The sequence below is a fragment of the Medicago sativa genome, chromosome 7, assembly GCF_051527215.1.
Source record: "Medicago sativa cultivar Bolivia chromosome 7, Bolivia_mono, whole genome shotgun sequence".
NCBI classification, from domain to species: Eukaryota; Viridiplantae; Streptophyta; class Magnoliopsida; order Fabales; family Fabaceae; genus Medicago; species Medicago sativa.
The window spans coordinates 103,424,410-103,440,355 of record NC_140755.1 but is presented as its reverse complement, the minus strand read 5'-3'; the positions used below and the strand labels follow the sequence as shown (position 1 = coordinate 103,440,355).

Genomic DNA, 15,946 nt, shown 5'->3' with positions numbered 1-15,946 from the left:
AAGGACGCTGCTATTGTTAGTGGCTGAACTGTCAAGATGTTTGAAAAAGATCCTGACTCTAATTATTTGAAGCGGCGAGAAACATATGTTTGGATGCATAGTTAGTTAAAAGAATAAATAAGTTATTTTGTTTGTTAATGTTAGAAAGATAAAAAAAAAAAAAAAAAAGTAAGAAATAGTTAAGGGTACAATAATCTAGATAGACCCAGTACTATTTTCATATCGTGTTTGTTACATTTTTTTAATGGATCATTGGTAATGTAGATAAACCTATAATATGGGACAATTTTTTTATCAAAGTAAATAATAATCTATACTATAAAGAAAACTACCCCTTTCAGCACTTTTGGACTGGATTTATCTTTCCAAAAATGCCCTCAATTTTCAATACAAACACATGTAAAAAAATATATAAGAATAAATTTAAATATTAAAAAAAATGTAACAGACACGATATGAATATATATATATATATATATATATATATATATATATCCTTTTTTTTTCTTTATCATTTAAAGAGTGTAAAAAACTAAATGAGTATATTTTTATATTTAATTTTTATTATCCCAATTATACCTTTAAACAACTTTTTCTACAATAAAGATTGTTGTTGGTGTTATTGAAATAGATAATCATGTTTAATTTGGTTTGTTATATCTAGAAAGCAACAAACTTTTATATTTTTAGTTTTAATCAAAATCAAAATTTCATAAAAAAAACATAATTCATAATAAAAAGAGCGAAAAGATGGCTCGTGAGTGCCCGTTTTTTCGCTAGTTTGGAATTGAGGGAGTGATAAAATAATTACCCAATATTATTCAAAGAAAAATAATTAGTTAGCCAATTTCATGACATAATGATAGTTTTTTTTACTAATATTGTGTATACATAATAATAACAAATGTCCTACCATGTGCATTAGTTTTTTTTAAGCAAAAGGGAATTTGTTTCTTGACAACATGAAAACTGCAACGATCAAACCATTATAAAATAAAATCATATATGACCAAAATTAAAAATCAAAAAATAGAAAAACATGATCCATCATATATGTGTAAAAACAATCAGATCAAATCAACAACAACTACATACACTATCTGAAAGAAAAAAAAAACTGATTGATAGAAAAATATTTGATGATTGATAGAAAAATATTTGATGATCCAACGAGTTTCTTTAACCAGGAAATACACTCGAAAAAGATGAAGAGGAGAGATGATCCCCTTGTACTCAATCACTCGAGTGTAATTAACTTGAGAAAAAATACGTTGAATGCAGCAGTGAAAGGAAAACGGTGAGCCATGGAATGAAAGCAAGCGGTGAATGCAATAATGTATCAAAGGTTTTCCGGTGAGAAAATTGTAAGAACTTGTCACCATTAGTGTACCCTTGTACACTACAATGGAAGATCACCCCATCCCTCCAGGGTTATACTTGTATATTTTCACCATTATTGTACCCTTGTACACTACTATGGAAGATCCCCATCCCTCCAGGCTTGTAGTTGTATTTTGCATAAGGACTAGAAGTTGAATCGATTTCAATGAAGAGAATGTTTTTCATTTCTATTTTATGTTTTTCTGATTTTTATTTAGTTTATTGTAGTTCCTGCCAACTAGTATTCAATAGAGCAATAGAGTTGTGATTGCAAAGGTACCATCTTTTCAAGGTATCGTCTTTTATTTTCGATTTTGTAATATAAATAAATTTCTACGTATACTTGTATTTAAGTCATTGTTTGTGCAAATGGAGTTTCTTTTCAAGGTACCATCTTGAAAAGAGTTTCATTTGCAAGACTCCATTTAAACAATAATAAGAACCTTGTTGGATGTGTGCAAGCAATGATCCCTCTCCATTTGCAAATGAAACAGTGACTTAAATTGTAATTCTCTTACTGATTTTGTAATATGTGTGTAAGCTTGCTCTATTGTACCTCCAATAATACATATACCTGTTCTTACTATTATTAAAGATATTTTTTTTTTGTTTTCAGAAAAATGGACTACAATTTCAAGGTCAAAAACTTGCAGGAACTAAAAAACGCACACAGAGAAATGCAGTAGAAACCTGCAGGATCTGTGATGGGTTTGTTTTTTGTTTCCAACACAAAGAATGATGGAATTGCAAAGGCACTCGAGAGATTTATTTTTAAGAAAACACACACAAAGAAATGCAGTAGAAACCTGCAGGATCTCAGGCACTCGAGAGATTTGTTTTTTTAAAAAAGAGGATGATGTTTCTTTATCAATGTCTTTATCAATGTAAAGTTTGTTGTTTAATGTTTATGAGGTTGAAATTGGAAGTTTAAATTTTAAGATCTTTAAACTTACAAATGTAAAGTTTGTTGCTTTGGTATGCTTAATTTTTTTTTCAACAATCATAAGAGTTACTATATTTCACCGTCTCCTTTCTAAATTAAATATATCAATTAGCCTAATATGATAATTTATTCAAATAATAAAGTTTGTAAAATATAAAGTTAAAAAAGTTAAGATAACTCATTAACATAACAATGATAAACAAATAGTGGTAGCAGCTAAAACAGAGCATAACCATCTAAATATTGGACAAACTTAGTTATCATACCAAAACAATAATAAATTAAGTTTTTGGTATATAAAGTATCAAACTAATAAGGCACTTATTTTTTGTAAAAGTAAAAAAATTATTTATATTTGTATTATTTCAATATTATTTTGTTATTTTAAGATCTCTAGCAATTGCTAAATAATGTCTATATTAAATATTATTTTCAACACGCACGCACGCGCACACACTCTCACACATTATTTTGTTATTTTAAGATCTATAATAATTGGTAAATAATGTCTATATTAAATATTATTTTCAACACGCACGCACGCACACGCACACACTTGTATGTGTGTGTGTGTGTTAAAATGGTCACGCACTAACAGCAGTTGATTATAGCAAAAGAGGATATAGTTTTCCAATGTGACAAGACGAACTAAACTGGACAAACTATTTTATTTATTGTGGGGAGTCATGTTGGATTTTTATCAATCCATAGTTGATATAAAAGTAGTTTTTGCTATAATAGTAATTATTTTATTTTATTTTAACAAGTGATTGTTTATAAAGAACTCCAATTAGACCATACATATTTATATTTTTTTTATTTGGTACTAGTTTTTATTCAAAATTAATATTTTTTGAAAAGACAATTCAAAATTAATATTAATTTAACTATTTTTTATTCAAATGCATAAAAAATATTTGTTGTTAAAGTTGTAAAAAAAATTATTATAATAAATTTTTCAACGGAACACAAATAATACATAACAATAAACAAAAATTACAATTTAACTGGAATACAAAAATTAATGAAATAAAAAAATAAATTTAATTCTTGTGATTGTTTTTATCAATGTTAGAGATATTTTTTAGGTTGATTCTATAGTTTTTTTTTTGGGATGGTTCTCACACTAAGTTTTAGTTAATTATTTATCATATCATGTCATGGCTTACTACAATACAAGTGTTTTTTTTCAAATATTTGTGATAAGATCGATAGAGTCACAAAGAGCTTTATTTGGGGTGGCACAGGGAGTAATAGAAAGTGGAATAGAGTTAAGTGGTCTACTGCTACTTCCCCTAAGAAATTTGGAGGCCTCGCTATTATGGAAGCTAGATTATCTAATGTTGCTCTTCTTGGGAAGTTAGTTTGGAACCTTCTTTATGATCCTCAGAAACTTTGGGTGAGGGTTTTATCTCACAAGTACATCAAAGGTGGTGACATTTGGAACATTAAAGCTAAAGGAAACATTTCTCTAATTTGGAGAAGTATATTAAAGGCATTGGAAACCTTGAGACAAGGCTTCCAATTCCGCATTGGTGACGGATCCTCCTCATTCTGGTATGATAACTGGACGGGGCTAGGAGCGCTTTGTCACTTGGTTGATTTTGTTAACATTTCGGATACTCAATTACAACTTAAGGATGTTAGCTTTAATGGATCATGGGATTGGAATAAACTGATGACAATGGTTCCAAACGAGCTCAGCACGACTGTTGATCAGTTCCCCCCTCCTTTGGCTTTTGATGATGATATTCAGGATATAGATGGGTTTGGGGAGCGTCTCAAACAGGAAGGCATTCTTGTTCTACAGCATATAGTTGGCTTTTATCTCGTTATAGAGAGTTGAATGATAATGAAAGTTGGGATTGGATATGGAAATTGTCAATTCCGGCCAAGGTGCAACATTTCATGTGGCTTTGCATGCACAATGCAATCCCAACTAACAAGCTTCGACATCACTGCAACTTGGCAACTTCTTTGATTTGCCAGCGATGTGGAAAATACGATGAAGATGTACTTCACTGCCTTAGGGATTGTGCTCCATCGAAGGAAGTTTGGCAGCTAATATCTAGTTTTAATCATCAATATTTGTTCAGCTTCACATCCTAGAAAACATGGTTACAAACTATGTCTAAAGGAGCGTTTGGTAACATGTTTGCAATAACTATTTGGTGGATCTGGCGCTTCAGGAATAATCATATTCTTGGCGACAAACAATGGAAAACCCAAAATGTCATTCATTTTATAAACATTATGTGTACCGACCTAACTTCTATCAGTATTCACTCCTCTGAGCACCACACTAATCGTCACATGTCCAGATGGATGTGTTAAGTTGAATATTGATGGAAGTTGTGGTGCTTCTGGTTATATCGGTTCTGGAGGTTTACCTCGTGATAACAAGGGAAATTGGATAGCTGGATTCTCTTCTAATGATGGGCAAGGGGATGCGCTTTTTGCTGAGTCAGCAACTCTATTCAACGAGTTATTTGCGAAACAGATTCTTTAGAAGTCTTCCGTCTTCTTCAAGATCCAGATCACTCTCATATGCATGTGTACGCCTCTTTGTTGGTGAAGATTTTTAGGTTAAAGGAGCATATTCGTAACATTTCTTTCCAACATGTGCTTCGAGAGGGCAATCATTGCGCAGATTTTTTGGCCAAACTCGGGCGCTCTTCAAGATTAGGTGTGACTTTTTGGCATGCTCCCCCATCGGAGTTGAAGTCAGTCTTGAGGCTTGATGCCCCCGGCTGAGCCCTGTTTTTAGGGGTTTTTTCTCTTTTTTCTTTTTCTTTTGTCACTTTACCAAAAAAACAATACAAGTGTTTTTTTAGCAAACCAACACAAGTTTTTTATAGTCGACATTATTTATAAAAAAATTTGAGTGTAATACATCGTCTAAAATTGCTATGCCGTAACATATGGTTGAGAACTTTATTTCCAAAAATAAACTTTATTTCCAAATAAAAGTACCAGAACTTAACTCTACAATTGTAATTATCTGTTGATTTTTTTTTTTTTTGACAAGAACTATCTGTTGATTGTGGTGAAAACTTTTTTTTTTTTTTTTGACGTGGTGAAAATTTTTTTGGTATCAAAATTAGTGTTTTTCATAATAGCGACGGTCCTTCTTTATTGTTTAAAAATCATTTAAAGTAAGTAAATCTCTCTGAATAAATAAAAAATCATTAATTTTTAACACAAAAAAATTTATTATATTAATGCACAGTAAATATTCGTATATTTACACCAATATTTTCGTGTATAGATTTCGTATAATTAAAAATCATAAATGTTCATATATTTACACCGTGTATAGATTAATTACACAGTAAATGTTCGTATATTCCTTAAAAATAAGTAAATGTTCTTATATTACACCGTGTAGTGTAGTTTGGCTGTCGAATTAAAATGTACATTAATTTAGTCTTAAAAAATGGAAACAAATTTGATACATTAATTATTTTATTTTGAGAAAAAAGTGTGAGAGGCATTAATTAATTTACTCGTTTGAGACCAGACCACTTCTTATAAATCATTGTTCTTGTTCAACATTTCGTTGCTTTCATTTTCAACTCACTCTCTTCTTCAACTTATATCTCACTTATCATACTCTGGTAAGCTTCTTTACCAACTCATTTTTCAGCTTAACCTTTTCTCTTAATCATGCATTACGTATTAACTTTTACGTATTAACTTTTTGTGATTGTAGTTGATGGCTTTCTTGCATGTGGTTTTATTTTTTTGTGCAAGCTTGTTTCTTGCATATGATTGATTGTTTAATTGCCGATAATCACGTTGAGAAAAAGTTTTTTTTTTTTTCGTGTGATTTTAGATTTTGAAGCAATTTAGTCAAGTCAAAAGGGTTTCACTTTTTCAACTGAAGTGTTTTTTTATTGTTTAGATAATATGTATTTTATTTTCTATAGTTTCGTTGTTTTTTCTTTGTTATTTCAACAAAGCTGATGCAATTTTTTTGGTTTGTAAATTCTTCAAAACTTTACTTAGATCCAAGGTTGGCATGAGGGTGGGCGAGAGGGGGCGGTGGTGTAGATCACCATTTTTTTAGAGCACTAAAATTATTATTTTTACTTAGTAGTCAGTACTATATATATATATATATATATATATATATATATATATATATATATATATATATCTTTGTAATTCACTCTGATTTATTCTATTGAAAATATAATATATTTTTAAAGAACTTTGATTATAAATGAATATTTTTCAACAAAAAATGCAAGAATTGAAATAATTAAAATCCGGTTAGATTTTTATTTTCGATAATGGAATTTTTTTACCGAATTTTAGATGTTTACAATTGATTTTTTTTTAGGGGAGAATTTTACCGACTTGAATGACGTGTGTTTGTATGTTTTGGAATAATGCCCTTGAATATTTATCTCTTATTATAGTACTCTTGAGGTATTGATTTGTAACTTTATATTCCCTTTTGAACTTTTGTTGTAGTCTATGTTGCATAGTTATGGTTATTTTACTCTTTTAGAATTTAGAAGTACTCATTCTTTAGAGGTTGTAGTTTTTAACTTCGGCTTAAGTGTGCTTTTCATCTCTAACTTTTTCAGTTTTGCAAAAGTGATAAATGTAGTCTCTTGTATTTAACCTTTTTTTTTTTTTTTATAAAAGTGGTTTTTTTTAATTTTTTATTTTATTTTGATCAAGTCAATACATATGTAAGGATGTTACGTGTGTAAATTTTAAATTAGCTAATAATAAAAAAGCCACTTATATAATTTTTGAATTAGAATCCAAAAGGAACTGGCACGTGATGTTCTAATAAACAAGCCACCAATTTCATGCATCTTCATGCAGCCAACAGAGAACAATTTTCCAAAATCTTTTTATCTACCACCACCTCTATTCTCTTCTCCCCATCTTCTGCAAATCTTCATCACCATCCAAGACTAAAAAAATAACATTGCCAACAGCTTCATTAATCTTTGATTACTCATCCTAATGTTCATAAACTTAACATTTACAGGTTCCTTAACAATATTCCTCAACATTTAAGAATCAGACTAGTTACAACTGTCAACTGAGGTGACATTGGAAGGCGGTGTTGGTGGCTGGTGTTTAGGTGGTCAAAAGTACAGTTAAACGTTTAACTTTATGTAAATGTTTGTTCCTGAGACACACGGGGCTTAAAGTTAATTACGATGTTTAACTGAATTTCTGAATTGCAAGATATTTATTTAGGATCAATCTTTGACCTCAGATATGAAGCCGAAATCATTACAAATGAGCAGATTGTCTTTGTCGGCAAATGCATCTGAAGCACAGAAGAAAGTTGAGGAGCACTATATTTCCAGTTCCATATTTACTGGAGGATTTAACTGCGTAACAAGTGCACATACTCTAATGGATAAAGTTACAGAATCTGAAGTAAATCATCCACAGATGGCTGGTGCAAAAGGGTCTAAATGTGCTATTCCTGGCTGTGATTCTAAGGTGATGAGTGATGAACGTGGTGACAACATTCTTCCCTGTGAGTGTGATTATAAGATATGTAGAGATTGCTATTTGGATTCAGTGAAAGTTAAAGATGGAATGTGCCCAGGATGCAAAGAGCCATATAAGAACACAGAACTTGATCAAGTGGCTGTGGATAATGAAGCGCCACTTCCTCCATCAAATGGGGGGTCTAAAATGGAGAGGAGAGTGTCCTTGAAGTCGAAAAAGTATGCCTCGATGAGAAGAAGCCAAACTGGAGACTTTGATCACAATCGATGGTTGTTTGAAACAAAGGGAACATATGGTTTTGGTAATGCAATATGGCCAAAGGAAGGGGATTTGGGAAATGGAAAAGATGGTCATGTTTCTGAGCCAACTGAATTGATGAGCCGACAATGGAGGCCGCTAACAAGGAAGATCAAGATACCTGCTGCTGTTCTCAGCCCATATCGGTACCAAGCCTTGCTTCTTTTCTTTTTATGTTTCTTTTTCTAGTGCTCAAAATCGTGTATTTCCCCTTTATTCAGAATGACCATTTTGGCTTCACTATATTTGACCAACTTGAATGCAATTGATGGATATAAGTTTTTCTCTCCTCTCTCACGTTTTTTTAATTGCTTTTGTAATAATATATTAAATGTAATAGAAGAATGGAAATTGGATTAAAGTTTTAGGGCTGATTTTGGAGAAGCAATCTTGTTTGCATCTGTTTATTAGATCTTGCTTGTGATTGTGAAGTCTTCAATAGAACTATCAAATTTACCATATTATATCAGCTTGCTTTATGTACTGCTTTTAATTCTAATAAAGTTCAACAATGCAATTAGTCATTGACTTGAAATTTGAATGCCACATGTGTGTTCTGTCTTGACAATTACCTTTCTTTCTGTTACAGTTTCATCATTTTTGTTCGTCTGTTTGCCCTTGTACTGTTCCTGCGTTGGAGGGTCACACACAAAAATACTGATGCAGTCTGGCTATGGGGCATGTCTATAGTTTGTGAATCATGGTTTGCTTTCTCTTGGCTTCTTGATCAACTGCCCAAGCTGTGCCCGGTAAATCGTTCTGCAGACCTTAACGTTCTGAAGGAAAAGTTTGAGTCACCAAGTCCTAACAATCCTACAGGAAAATCTGATCTTCCAGGCATAGATGTCTTTGTCTCAACTGCTGATCCTGAGAAAGAACCACCACTTGTCACAGCAAACACCATCTTGTCGATCTTAGCTGCTGACTATCCAGTTGAGAAGCTTTCTTGCTATGTTTCTGATGATGGGGGTGCACTTTTAACTTTTGAGGCAATGGCTGAAGCTGCTACCTTTGCTAGTAATTGGGTTCCATTTTGCCGCAAACATGATATAGAACCTAGGAATCCTGAATCATATTTCAACTTAAAGGGAGATCCTTACAAAAACAAAGTGAAACCGGATTTTGTGAAGGATCGTAGAAGGCTGAAGCGTGAGTATGATGAGTTCAAGGTCAGAATCAATGGTTTGCCCGACTCTATCCGTCACAGGTCAGATGCTTTTCACGCAAGTGAGGAAAACAAGACTATGAATCAGAGACAAAATAAGGGAGATGAACCTGCTGAGCCTATAAAGGTTCAAAAAGCAACATGGATGGCTGATGGATCTCATTGGCCAGGGACTTGGTTGAACACTTCCACTGAGCACTCAAAGGGTGACCATTCCGGCATAATTCAGGTACTAATTAAGCTTTTGAAATTGCTGCTGCAATCTATGCTATTATAAAAAATTGCAGTCGGAGTATTAGTAATATAAATCAACATGATATTTTTTTTCCTTTCCATTTTCTCACGTTCATTTCTGTCCAATTCTATGTGAAGTGAAAGAGTTTTTATGTATAAACTCTTTTATTGCCGGTGTATTCTTTTGTTCCAGACTTGTTATATTCTTTGGTCCATTGAATCTGTTAAATGCGGCTTATACAATCCATTGTGGTCGCAGTTGCAAAGACATGAATATTAAAACATTGATGTCACAGCCTAGATTGCGGTTGCAAACTCTTTAAAAAGAAATGCTAAGTAGGTCCTAGAAGTTAGGTTTAATCTTTGGGAGATGAGAATGAATAACTGATGTCTGATGAATGATATTTTGCAGGTGCTGTTGAAACCTCCAAGTGACGAACCTCTTATTGGAAATAGTGATGATGCAAAGCTTATTGACATGACCGATGTTGATATCCGTCTTCCCCTTCTTGTCTATGTTTCTAGAGAGAAACGTCGAGGTTACGATCACAACAAAAAAGCTGGGGCAATGAATGCATTGGTCAGAGCCTCAGCTGTCATGTCCAACGGTCCTTTTATACTCAATCTCGACTGTGATCACTATATTTACAACTCCAAAGCAATGAGGGAAGGTATGTGCTTTATGATGGATCGTGGTGGTGATCGCCTCTGCTATGTCCAATTCCCCCAGAGGTTTGAGGGTATTGATCCCTCTGATAGATATGCTAATCACAACACTGTCTTCTTTGATGTTAACATGAGAGCCCTTGATGGACTTCAAGGCCCGTTCTATGTAGGAACCGGCTGTCTGTTTAGAAGGTTTGCTCTTTATGGTTTTGACCCTCCACGCGCCAAAGAAGAGCACGCATCTTTCTGTAGTTGTTGCTTTGAGCGTTATAAGAAGCATGTCAACACCTCAGAAGAGAACCAGGCACTAAGGATGGGTGACTCTGATGATGAAGAGATGAATCTTTCACAATTCTCCAAGAAATTTGGTAACTCAAATATCCTTGTTGACTCAATTCCAGTGGCACAGTTCCAAGGTAGGCCGCTTGCCGATCATCCTTCTGTGAAAAATGGACGCCCTCCTGGTGCTCTCACCATACCTCGTGAGCTGCTTGATGCATCAACTGTGGCAGAAGCCATCAGTGTGATTTCATGCTGGTATGAGGACAAGACGGAGTGGGGACAGCGTGTTGGATGGATATATGGATCAGTTACTGAGGATGTGGTCACTGGTTATAGAATGCATAATAGAGGATGGAAGTCAGTTTACTGTGTAACTAAACTAGACGCCTTCCGCGGAACTGCTCCCATCAATCTCACTGATAGGTTGCATCAGGTTCTTAGATGGGCTACCGGCTCAGTTGAAATATTCTTCTCTAAAAACAATGCAATTATGGCCTCCCGAAGAATCAAATTTCTTCAGAGGATAGCATACCTTAATGTTGGAATCTATCCATTCACTTCGGTTTTTCTTATTGTCTATTGCTTCTTGCCTGCACTCTCCCTCTTCTCTGGACAGTTCATTGTCCAAACACTCAATGTCAATTTTTTGGTTTACCTCTTGGCTATTACTGTGACTTTGTGCATTCTTGCTATGCTTGAAATTAAGTGGTCAGGAATTGAGCTGGAAGAATGGTGGAGAAATGAGCAATTTTGGTTGATTGGAGGGACTAGTGCACATCTAGCTGCCGTGCTTCAAGGTTTACTCAAAGTCGTTGCAGGCATTGAAATCTCATTCACCTTGACTTCAAAATCTGGTGGTGATGATGTTTACGACGAGTTTGCTGATCTATATATTGTCAAATGGTCATCCCTTATGATACTGCCAATTGTAATCATGATGGTGAACATACTAGGAATAGCTGTTGGAGTTAGCAGAACCATATATAGTACCATACCACAGTGGAGCCGTTTACTAGGCGGTGTTTTCTTCAGTTTCTGGGTCTTGGCTCATCTCTATCCTTTTGCAAAAGGTTTGATGGGAAGAAGAGGGAGGACACCCACCATTGTTTTTGTATGGTCGGGTCTAATAGCAATCATTATATCACTCCTCTGGGTGGGTATCAATCCACAAGCCAGTAAAGACCAAATAGGCGGTTCATTCAAGTTCCCATGATGGTAGCTCGTTCTTTTATTCCAGAAAGTTGTTTTTAGTAATGAGAAATGTTTAATGGTGATATACCGTCCAAGAAATATTTACTTGCTGACACAAGTTTTATTGTTTAGTGATCATTTATTTTATTTTATTTTAATATTTTGTTATATGATTGTATCTATTCTCGAATTCCCTATATTAGTCTTTTAGACTATGTTTGGATTGGTTTAAAAGTAATGCGTTTAATTGTATCTGTATCTGTGACTGTGATGGAAAGGAATGAAATAACATTCCATTGTTTGAATTTTAAAATAATGGATGGAATGGGATGAAACATTATACCATCTTCTCCATAGTCTTTCCCATTCTCCTTCCCATAATCACTCTATGGAATAGTGGAAACAAAGCAGAAAGAAAGAAATTGAAGGGAAATAGTTTCTAAATAGAAAAGTAGCATACCATCTATGATAGCAGGCAGCACAGAAAGAGTATCCATCCCGAACAGATGCTGTTTGATGGGAACAATTTCGAAGTGCAGCTAAGACCTGAAGTTTGTTCAGGTGATAGAGCGACGCTACATTACATCAAATAGGTTAAATTAAACAAGATAAAATTACCTCCTCATAGAGCGACGCTACATTAAATTCTGATCGCAGCGAATATGTGATAAGTAGTCAAGTCTGGTTCAACTAAAGTATCTAATAAGTCACATAACAACTTCATAATTTTGTTTCATTAATCAAAGTACATACAATTTTAGATGCTAGTCTTTCATATAATGACCACCACAGATAGTACATGCATATGCTGCAGTAATGATCGACGTAAATCACGACGAGATTGATGCTTCAAAATCCCTTGATGTTGATATCAGTGCTCGGAATCTGAGTATTTCATACACGAAACAGATGGCGGCGACACCGTACACCACTGATGAGTTGATAAGTTGAGAAGCTTGGTCCGATGCTTTTCCAGTTGTAGATGCTTCTAATTTGAGTGGTGATCAAGCGTTTGAACAATTAATTGCAGATTATGTTGAGCCTAACATGTCCCAAGGTTCTCTTCATTCCGTCGTTGAACTCGATGGTTGTGGCAAGACGAAGGAAACCTTCAATGTTGTTGACAAGCAACATCACTCTTCAGTAGGGACAGACCCAAGGGTTTCCAAATTTGCTATTGCGCTTACCCAGCCTGGGATTTCTCTATCATATCCACCAGACATAGTTTTCGTTCCGTAGCCGCCACTTGAACCACCTTGGCTTCATCAATCAGCGTACCCAGGACCACTCGACTTACAACAAACAAGTCACTTCCCTGTTGTGTCTACAAAATTGGTTGCTCAGGTTCTCAAAGAGCCTATGCGATTTGATGCGATTCAGCTGGGGTCTTCCGCACCCTATGATCCAGGCCCACTAGAGTCACCCTTTCTCATGATTATGGAAATTCTACCCAATTTTTGGTTGTACTGTGACTGCTCATAGCAATTTCATAAGTGAAATGTGTTTCCGTATATCACCCTCTTGTTCCTTTCCATTCCCAACTATCATTGGCTCTCATAATTGGATTTTCAATAATCAACATTATGAGATTCTACAGCGCCCATTACATGTTTGATGAAATGACTCTTAGTGGCATTTGTTATTTTTCACTTATAAATGGGTCCTTGCATTTCAAACAATGGGATCCGGGAACAAATAAGGCACGAGGGAGTGGTCTTCCTATCACAATTTCAATTGTTCGTTTGGACAACAAGACAATTATTGAGACTGTGGGTGAATGGATTCATGTGCCTTGTGATCTTTTCTATGTTTGTTTCTGTGAAAACTGGTATAAATGCCTTGCAATTCTCATATCACATTTCTAAACATTCCAGCTTATGTTAGGCGTTTAATAGAGCTATTGTATGTTGATGAATATCCTAATTATGTGGCACTTAAGTATGATGCAGCGCTTTTTAAATCAACATTGAGTTCTTGTAAAGATGATTGTTTGAGAAAGTGGTTCTGCCTTGTGCTTTTCTGTGAAAATAGTATTTCTAGATGCTTTCACTTAGATCAGATTGGACATTTCCAACACTTTAAGAGAGTCAAAAGTGGTTATGTTTCTTATATGATGGTATCTATTTGTGGTGGTGAAGATGGCTTGAACTTGCATCCTAGCCTACCTCTTGGTTGGTCAGATTTTACAACACTATATGCCAAGGAAAAAGGAATTATGTGTGGCTTTAAATTGAATTTTATTGTCCCTGCTCATTGCTTGATTTCCTTTGGTTTGCCTGCACAATTAAAAATTGATGGAGTTGCAACAATTGGTATTTGTTCAGCAAGGAAGGGAGAAGTTCCTTAACTTTGAAGTGACTGATACACAAGAGTATGTGGTGGTTATTTGTTTCAATGGTACTCAATTATTGTTTATCATCCTTTATGCTTGCTTGAATACACAAAATATGGCAATCAATTTAATTGAGATGCTAAATTTTTTAATGCAAGTTCATAGCAGTAGCAATACTTTTGCCAAGCTTTCTATGTTGTCCAATAGTTTATGGTTGCTTAGGATGTGCTACAGGTCTTCTTATTCTCCACAACATCATATGTTACAACTTGATTTTACTGTGTTGGTGGAAGAAATTGAATCATGTGCCATGTTCTGCTATGGGTTTGCTATCATTTTCAATATTCACAAAATGATATCTACAAGCTTGACTTCAGAAAACATGCAGATGTCAATGGAAGGAAAACACTTTATAAAATTTGATTATGTTGGCACTGGATATTTTTTCCCTCACAAGAAGACTTTACAATTCCAACAATGGGATCCAGGTGGATGTTTCTTATGTTTTGTACAGGTTCAGTTGATTTGGAAGCTAGTTGGGTCGATACTATAAGATTGTCTTGGCTTCAAGCCTTCAGCATTGAGGTCAAGGTTGATTTTAATGGGGGGAGTAATGTTATGATCCAAATATCACATGGGACATGTGTCACTTGATCCAATAATTAAGGGAATGAAAAATGATGAAAGTCTCTCCTCTCTCCCTTTGGTACTCTCTTTGAGAGTAATGGCTTAAGTCTTTGGACTAAGTCTTCTTCTATCTTTTCTTTAATGTTTCTATGTAACTAGAACATCAATTTTAATTGAGTTCTAATCTATCAATTTTACCTTTCATTTAACAGTCAATTCACAATTATCATTTTATTCCATTATCAATTTTAGAAACCATTACACCTTAATTACTTGAAATGCTTTGCTTGCAAGTTCAAATCATCAACACCGAAGGTTACAAATTGTTACAAGGTATTAAATAATATGATCGGACGTGATAATAATCAATATCATTTAGAGGTATTTTGGAATTCATTTTGATAGTTGAATTTACGATTGATTCATTTTAGAGTGAATACCTATTTTATGCTATGAGAATGATCGTGAGATCCAATTTAATCCTTGAGAACTCCTCAAAAAAATTTAATCCTTGAGAAAAATAAAGACAGTTTTTCGTCCATGAAAAAAAAAAACCGAAACAACATAGTTTTTACCTTTTCTACATTTGTTAGGTTAGGTTGATGAAGAAAATATGGAGGAAAAAGGGTGAAAAGAAGATAAAAATGAATAGAAAATAAAACAGTCTAGTTTTGTATGAAAAAAAATGATAATTAAGAGCTAACCGTTATCTTAAGTCTTAACAGAGATTAGCCGTGTTAGCATTAGAGGGTGTGGTTTATATCAATTGGATCTAATCCAACCTTATGGATATTATTATTATTGCTTCTTATCACTCAGTAGACATTATCACACATAAGACTGAGTTAATAGTTAACTAGGATTGTCAAAAAAAGTTATTTACTTAACTAGGATTGTAAAATTGATACACTTATTCATTTATTTTATTTTTAAAGAAAGAATTATTCATTTCTTTATTTACTTAATCTTACACCACACTTGTTTTAAAATTGAGGAAGTAAGTAACAAATATTAACTCACTAACCTTTCTATTTTTGTTGGATTTGGATAGGGATATAAATGGATATTCGCAGATAGTCTAATATACGTGTCCGTTCCATTGGATAAATATGAAATCCGTACTCTATCTATATCCGCGCGGATATCCGTTTAGCGGGTAATCCACATATTTTTAAGTATCCATAGGTTTATACAGATATCCATGGATAACATTTATACAAAAAATTGTCAATATTTTTTTGCTAAAATTTAAAAATAAAAGTTCATCACATGCATTTTCCTTTTTTTTAGCAAAACATAATATACTTACATTACAACAACAACAACAAAGATCCTTGAC

The 15,946-nt window shown here is 33.9% G+C and overlaps 1 protein-coding gene across 1 annotated transcript; it reads left to right on the top strand.

Annotated features, from left to right (window-relative positions):
• The first annotated feature begins 7,539 nt into the window (after window positions 1–7,539).
• On the top strand, window positions 7,540–14,853 carry LOC146911592 (cellulose synthase-like protein D3). Its single transcript, XM_085725855.1, has 3 exons — window positions 7,540–8,256; window positions 8,700–9,504; window positions 9,922–14,853. The coding sequence occupies exons 1-3, from the start codon at window positions 7,571–7,573 to the stop codon at window positions 11,668–11,670; spliced, it is 3,240 nt and encodes a 1,079-aa protein (XP_085581981.1). The 5' UTR covers window positions 7,540–7,570; the 3' UTR covers window positions 11,671–14,853.
• The last annotated feature ends 1,093 nt before the right edge of the window (window positions 14,854–15,946 follow it).

What these genes read in the sequence shown, in the direction of transcription:
- LOC146911592 (XM_085725855.1), top strand. Translation starts at nt 7,571, where the DNA reads ATGAAGCCGAAATCATTACAAATGAGCAGATTGTCTTTGTCGGCAAAT. An exon ending in GCTGTTCTCAGCCCATATCG is followed by an intron (nt 8,257 to 8,699) that starts GTACCAAGCCTT and finishes TTTCTGTTACAG; the next exon opens with TTTCATCATTTTTGTTCGTC. An exon ending in ACCATTCCGGCATAATTCAG is followed by an intron (nt 9,505 to 9,921) that starts GTACTAATTAAG and finishes GATATTTTGCAG; the next exon opens with GTGCTGTTGAAACCTCCAAG.